The sequence below is a fragment of the Morone saxatilis genome, unplaced genomic scaffold (assembly GCF_004916995.1).
Source record: "Morone saxatilis isolate NCDOM2014 unplaced genomic scaffold, NCSU_SB_2.0 Contig6, whole genome shotgun sequence".
NCBI classification, from domain to species: domain Eukaryota; kingdom Metazoa; phylum Chordata; class Actinopteri; family Moronidae; genus Morone; species Morone saxatilis.
The window spans coordinates 6,199,136-6,206,526 of record NW_023340206.1 but is presented as its reverse complement, the minus strand read 5'-3'; the positions used below and the strand labels follow the sequence as shown (position 1 = coordinate 6,206,526).

The following is a 7,391-nucleotide window of genomic DNA, read 5'->3' as shown; positions in this document are numbered from 1 at the left end:
ACTCTAAATTGCCCACACATCTGCATTTGATTTTACTTTATATAAACTTTAATAAAACTGGAAAATAAATAAAACTAAAACTAAATATTCAAACTCTATTTGTACTTTGTTCAGAACATTTGTCAAGTTCAGAGTCTGTCTACAGTAAAGCTAATCAACCACTAGATGGTGACAAAAACCATCACTGTTTCTGCACAGCCTATTCACATTGTGACTACTGGATACAAGCTGAACTTACAGGCACATATGCAGGTAGATTAAATAAAATACTCAATGACACAAATGTTTTACTGGACAGATTTTGACAAAAAGGAAAATTGCACTCTGTAGGCAGAGCAGTTTGACTCAATGTATACATCTACTGATTAAATTCAGTGTTTTTAGATGATGAAGATACTGTATATACTATACATATATGTATATATAGTATATTTGATCAGATTCTTCAAATATAATGTTCCTGCTACACTCAAAAATATTTTAGCCACTAGTGCACACACACTGAGAATGGACTTTACAGTGAAGTAAGAAACATCGTGTCCAGCAGGAAAACTTTAGAAATGAATATTTGCATATTCACAGATTCTTTCTCTTTAAATCTTTAGATTTTTTTTAAAGGATTTAAATGTGGAAATTATACTTTTTGGTGGGAAAGACATATCAGATACAGTAATCTAATATTGTTACAGGAAATATATAATATATTTTATCACATATAACTCCCCAAAATGAAAATTGAGCTGACAATTGACAATCTGGACAAATCCATATATAAAGAGTGAGACCTTGGTGTAAATTTGAGTAACATTTCTAAGGAAATACAGCATCATTTCAGTCTGATGAGACTCACTTTATTTGTTCAGCAGTGCTTCAACTGAAACAGTATGCATATTTCTTTACATTCTGTGCAACAGAAAAACAATACTGTACATGTTTGTATGAAAGGTTGTTGATCTTATATCGTTCAGCTAGAGTCTTAAATTAGGTATTGTTGAAATCTTTGAATCAACTAACAGCTGCCTGAGACCATGTCAAGTGTTTCCATTTAATATCACGTAACACAGAAGATCATCTTTTAAAGTGTTTGCAGTCAGAACCCTTCCCACTGCACTAAACAGGTCCACATTAAGAGTCTCAGCCAAGTCCTTGTTAGAGTAAGACAAACTGTCACTGATACAACCATGTTCCAACACTACCGTACATCAATCTCCAAACTTCTTCACACCATAAATAGAGGCCTGTTTGGATTTAGTTCCGTGGAATAATAATATTAAAAAGCCTATTCCTCATCATCGAGTACATTTGTAAGTCCTTGTAGTCTCGCGATAGCAGCGCTTTGAGTAGGTGCATTGGTGAAAACAGTCCCCACAAACAGAGGCGTTCCTCTCAGGATGTGGCGAATAACTGTGCAGGAGCCTGACGCCTCGATGTGGAAGCCCAAATGTCTCAGCTCCTCCTCTGTTCGCAGCGCGGTTTGACTTGACGGTGATGCAAAGAACTGTTGGGGAACAAGAAGGTGATGGTTTTGTCCTGGTCTGTATTATATTCAAAGGCGTCTCTAATATTCTGGTTTGTTAAACATAGTTAAAAACGAGGAAGAACCTAGAAACAGAGCCTTATGGGTTTGTATGGTTTCAGGTTATAGGAAGATCTAGTTTCTCTTAGTGGACGCCGAAATATCAGGCTATAAATTCCCTGGTATTCACCGTTAATGCATTTCTAGTACGAGAAGATCACTACAACACAGAGAAGAACTTACAGCTGCTCCTGTTGTCGGGTCGATGAAGTCTGCCCAGTAGCCTGCGGTCCACAGAGAGAAGCACATTTCCTTCGCACCGCTCACAAACTGCAGCGAGGAGAAAACGCAGTCAGCAGGTGTTTCGGCATGATGTGACAAATCTAAACTTATAACGACAACAACAACAACGAAACAAACAAACAGCGAAATCTGACAGGACTCACCCTGTGAAACAGCTGCTCTCTGTCCTGCTCTGCTGCGTCCTCGCACCGACTGTTCCTCTGTGTGACCGTTACAACTGTGATGGAAGTGGTGGGTGCCGAGGGGAACAACAGCTCAAGATCTGACACACACACACACACACACACAGTTGTATTACTAAAGGGTGAAAAGGGGTTTTAAAGATGATACAACTTCATAAGATGATTTTTCTTAAAGTAATAATCTCAAAGATTGTAATTTCTCTGCTAGCGTTGTCAGTAAACAACTATGGCTGAACAAGCAAAAAAAAAAGATCGCTGCCAAATGACTGACATCACACAGGCGACAGTTTGGATGTCTGGGAAATGAGGTCCAAAAACACAGCTGCAATTACCGCTAATCACCAGAGAGAAAATGAAACAGATCTTCAAGATTGTTACTTTAAGTGAGTTAATGCCAAATAACCTTCCCTTACCTTTCTTTAACAGCTCAGGGCAGGAGTATACGGAGCAGTCTGTGCCTGTCTGATTAAAGTACTTCTCAGCTTTGTGGACTCTTGTGGATATAGGACCCAGTTTTTCCTAATAAAAACACACACACACACAAAATCGAAATCATTTACTCTGACTGATTATATAATTGTCCTTAAAAAGTGTACTTGGGATACGTGCAGTGTTAAAAGCTGTGTTTGAAAAAGAAAAAAGATTACTGAACTTCCACTTTTCCCTAATTGACTATTCTGCCTGTAAGACTTGTTGGCAGGATTTTAAAAGGTCAAGATATAATATACTTTATTCCTCCATATAACAATTGAATTATACGTTATGTACTGTCTATTTTAAAACATAAAGAGGTAAATGGCATTCCGAAGCCTTCTGCACACTGCCAGGAACATAATTCTGGGGAAGAGATGCTGAAACTGTTATTTATTATTTTGTTAGCATACCTGTAGAAGCTTTAATTGGCTCTTGTTAAGCCCCGACTAGTGAACAATATAACCCGAGTGTCTTCAGTGATAGCTACAGCCCTGCTGCTAAAAAAAAAAAAACGATTAAAAAAAACTTACGTGGAACTCATTAACAAACTGGGCCAGTATGAACTGCTGCCTGTCTGAGCTGCTCGGGGTTGTGAGTACATCAGGCACCGTCCTGTGGACTGGAGTCTTCTTTTGGTCCTCCATGCCCTCCAGGTGGCAGTCAAACCCAGCGTTACCCGGGAGCTGAAAGCGCTGGTCCTGAGGTCCGAATGGTCCCATGTTCTCATCAGGCCACACGGTCCTGGGGCCTGGAGGGGACGGGACAAAGATATTTGCTCCTTTATGTTTTGACTAAAGCCTTTACCTAGTCAGTGCTTGTAAAATATCCACCGTCTCTGCGTACCACTCTCAGTAATTCTCTGCAAAATGCTTAAATGGGTTGCTGGGTGTTAATATACCTGACCCGCCCAAGTAAAGTCTCTGCGAGACACTGAAACATTAATATTTTGTCACGTGTTTAATTCAACATTTGCACAAAGGTTCTAAATAAAAGATGAAAAATAATCTTCTGAAATAATATGAATAAGTACCTCATATTTATTGAGTAATAATATGTCAATGAGGTCATTTTATAAAAATGTTGATATTATTTTCAGGATATGAAATTCCAGTCATGTTGCACAAACCTGAGACTAGACTATAGTGACTGGTTCATTTACTACTTTGACCCACCTGAGTCTGCGGGTGATGCGGCTATGTACGGCTCATCTGAGCTCGCAGCCGAGAAGGTTCTGGTTCTCCCGACACGGAGGGCAGCTAATGCTTGATAGCCAGCGGCCTGAGAGAGGACCACCTTCCCCCGACCACACAGCACCTGCACAGAAACAAAGGCATCCGTTAACACAACATTTGAACAATTCTACATATTCCCTCTGTTTGTTTTATTTATTAACTAAAATTATGTCTTGCTTACTTAACAGAGTCAATATTGCATTAGGGCTGCATGATATGGTATAATATTCACGATTAAGGTTGGAATGATCAGCTTTACATCACAAATCTGATTTAAATTTTTATTAAAAAAACCTTAAGATCATGATGAAGTGAAATTTGTTGGGGTCTGTACCAAACAAACATCTCTTCAGAACTACATCACTTCTTTATAAGTCTTATTGTTACGTCTCTATAAGTTTGAATATTTAACTGCAATGAATTGTGCAGCCCTAATACACATCCACATTTACTGTAACACAAGTTAACTTTTAAGGGTTCAGCATTTGAGTTATTCAAGAAAAACCCCAGAGTTCACAGCTCAGTACAATTGGGATTAAAATCATTTAAACACTGGACAAACAAAAAACACAAGCTGCAGACATTTTGTATTCTGTGTGTAATTAATCAATGATAGTCAAGCAGCTGGTAACTTACACTGCTGGACATTGTGGTTGGGCTCTGTTTGCTTCTAACTTCAACCTGCTGGATTAAAAACAACAACAACAACAACAACAACAACAATCAGAGCAGCAGTCGATTCCCTTTATCAAACAGTAACAACAGGCTGTAGTTCACTTTAACCTTGATAGCCAGGGTTAGTTAACATTACGACGACTGCGTGGAAAACCCACCAAAGGTCGAGTCTACTATAACGTTAAACGTGCTTTACAGGTAACAAATAACACATATAAAGCTCCACAACAACAACAACAACTTCAACACAAACAAATACAGCTCGCCAGCTCACTGCTAGCTGTTAGCTCCAGTCAGCTGATCTCTTATTTTGACACTTTCGCACTGTTTTGTTTTCTTCCTCGTTTGCAGTCAACAAGCACAAAACACCTGACGACGTGGACGATGAACGTCTCGACAGTCTTCATCAAAAAGCGAGCAAATACAGAGCCTATAATGGCGTCACATTGTGAAAAGTACATGTTGTTCTCACCTGTCGACTTGCACTCTCGCTGCCATACGCGTATGCAAAACATCGACGGGAGGTGACGAGGGACAAGCTACTCCTGCGCATGACGTTTGCGCAGCAGTTACATCAGCGGACAGTTTTGGTGCATGTAGAGCTTCAAAACTTCACCTTTAACTGCGCGAAACTGTGCTATTTTAAGACAATATTGATTTAATTTAATTTAATTTTATATAATTTGTAAATACCTCAGACTTTTTGTCCTTGAAACCCAAAGCTGCACTTCAGATATTACTGTTTTTACAAGGTTTAACCACAAGATGGCAGCAAGTTACCAGTTAACAGGACCAAGGACCTACTTGTGTCCTGCAGTGGCCTTCAAGTACCATGTTGATTGGTATTTCTTTGTTTTAACTTAAAGTTTTCATCATGTTAAATTGCCTGCCGTATTTGTTATTTGTTCTCCAGCTTGCTTTGAAATACACATAATGCTGCTTGGACATATAAAGCAGCGAGACAATACACAAAAGGTGTTTCAACATGAACTCAAGGGTAAAAAGACCTACTTCTGTAGATATTTATGGCTTCCAGCATGATGATACTGTTGTCTTGTCGTAGCTTAGACAAATGGCCATGCAGGAGATCCACTGGAGTTAAAGCATATTACTTTTAAAGTAAAACCAAAAGCGTGCAACAACCATCACAGCAGGTAGAGGTGTTAGGAAACAACAGATAATTAATACCAGGTGTAGCAGCTGAAGTATATCTATCTATATATATGTATCAACACCCAGTGCTCTCAGTGTCATGTAAACAATTTCAGTATGTATATTATGACATCCAGGGAAGTGAAAGTGGATTCATAGTTAATAAGTTATTAACCCATTATTACCCAACTTTACCTTGGCTAACCTCTAAATAATGTCCAGAATCAAAGGCTGAGTGTGTTTGTAGTGGGCAGTTCCCAGGTGAGAAACGGTGGAGAAAAGGTACACATGCTCAGCAAAATCCCCAACCTTGATCAATAAAGTTTAAAAGCTAGAATAGAGGAATTGTCCTGGCGAGAACAGTGTCATTTGCTGTCAGAAGTCGTGAAGGACAAGGACGGCCAGTAAAGTACATTTTGCTGGCGTAGACACATCTCTTTAGCTGACTTGGACAAGCTGATTGACACTTTCTCTGAGCTGACAGGATATGCAGTGGGAGTTTACCCTGGGACCAACATGCTTCACTCACCGTGGGCAGCTGCAGCAGCGTGATGTGTGTGTGTGTGTGTGTGTGTGTGGTGATGAAGCATGTGGAACCGCACAGAGCTTGGCTGTCAGTGAGTCTCCCACAGGATCATTTGTAACAGCAACACAGCATCCACCCTAGATGGAGCCCCTGTGGGTTGTACACACACACACACACACACAGATATGCACCAGCATCTGAAAGCAGCTACCAAATGAATTCCTCACCTCAGGCTCTCTCCACAGTGTTGTTGTTTGGAGCTGAAGAGCATCGAAGAACTGACTCTGGTGGATACTCAGTGCTTTCTGTTGTATAAATATTGAGATACAGACATTAAAGCTGCACCTATATTTTTTTTTAAATGATTGATTGACCTGTCTATTGTGTTTAAAATGACTCAATTTGTCAAGAAAATAGCTAAACTATAAATCACAGGTGCCAAGAGCCCAGGGCGACGAGGGTCTATATTCAGAGACATTTAATTTACAGTGATATAAAACGCTGGAACCAGCAAATGAAATTTAGTTGGATAAAAAATGAATCGATGATCAGAATTGTTGTAGAACAATTTTCTGTCAACCCACTAATCAATTAATCAACTAATCGTTATAAAACAAAAGATTGATGGCAGTTTTAGGCTAAATATGAAGCAATAGCCAGAAGGCGATTAGGTTAGCACATTGTATCTTACTTGAAAAACAGAACAAATAAACCCAATAAACTGCAGTTTTATTGGGAGTTACGTGCTAATACAAAGGTCTCATACGTCTTTATGTTAAACTAAGCTAACCACCTGCTTGCTGTAGCTTCATATTTAGCAAATACAGACATGAGAATAGTATCAATCTTCTCACCTGTAGATAAAAACAAATTCTAATTTAACAAAAAACACACCTTTAATACCCATTTTTTAGGTGATTAAACTCTATATACTATATAAAAACACACCTATGAGTATTAGATTAACATTTCTGCCAATAGATCCTCCTAAATGTTACACACTGGACCTTTAAGCAAACAATTAAATGATTTGAATAGAGACAATTGACTGTATTTTTCAGTCAGTGGCTGTGCTCAGTAATGTAAAATAATAGTCCAGTATCAGGCTCTAATTGTCTCTGTGAGACACTTTTCTCTGGAAAGCAGGGACTGGTTTTGCGAGTGGAATTCAAGTGCAAGCGAAGCCTTGAGACCTCCAGACAAAGCCATGAGTCAGTCGAGGTCTTTTTATTGCTGCGCTGTCAGGCCACGCCGGATCTTGTCTGGAATCAGCACTTTTCTGTTGCCATTTCACCCACTGTTGAAAACCACATTTCCATCTCACACTTTCT

At 39.2% G+C, this 7,391-nt stretch overlaps 1 protein-coding gene across 4 annotated transcripts; it reads right to left on the bottom strand.

The window, feature by feature from the left end:
• Positions 1 to 835: 835 nt before the first annotated feature.
• On the bottom strand, positions 836 to 4,906 carry mmadhca (metabolism of cobalamin associated Da). 4 transcript variants are annotated; one of them, XM_035677605.1, is made up of 8 exons: positions 4,855 to 4,906; positions 4,344 to 4,391; positions 3,648 to 3,789; positions 3,006 to 3,223; positions 2,415 to 2,520; positions 1,963 to 2,081; positions 1,760 to 1,846; positions 836 to 1,498 (listed from the first exon to the last, which is right to left on the bottom strand). In XM_035677605.1, exons 2-8 carry the CDS (start codon positions 4,353 to 4,355, stop codon positions 1,280 to 1,282), a joined length of 903 nt encoding a protein of 300 aa, XP_035533498.1. In that variant the 5' UTR covers positions 4,356 to 4,391; positions 4,855 to 4,906; the 3' UTR covers positions 836 to 1,279. The 4 variants fall into 4 exon arrangements, with proteins under 4 accessions (XP_035533498.1, XP_035533499.1, XP_035533500.1 ...); XM_035677606.1 differs by having other exon boundaries at positions 4,344 to 4,388; positions 4,855 to 4,900; XM_035677607.1 differs by lacking the exon at positions 4,855 to 4,906 and adding an exon at positions 4,752 to 4,818.
• Positions 4,907 to 7,391: the final 2,485 nt, after the last annotated feature.

Excerpts from the sequence above, each read along its gene's own strand:
- mmadhca (XM_035677605.1), bottom strand. Across the intron at positions 2,082-2,414 it reads CCCTGAGCTGTTAAAGAAAG|ATCTTGAGCTGTTGTTCCCC; the intron begins GTAAGGGAAGGT and ends TGTGTGTGTCAG. Across the intron at positions 1,847-1,962 it reads GAGAGCAGCTGTTTCACAGG|TTTGTGAGCGGTGCGAAGGA; the intron begins GTGAGTCCTGTC and ends TCCTCGCTGCAG.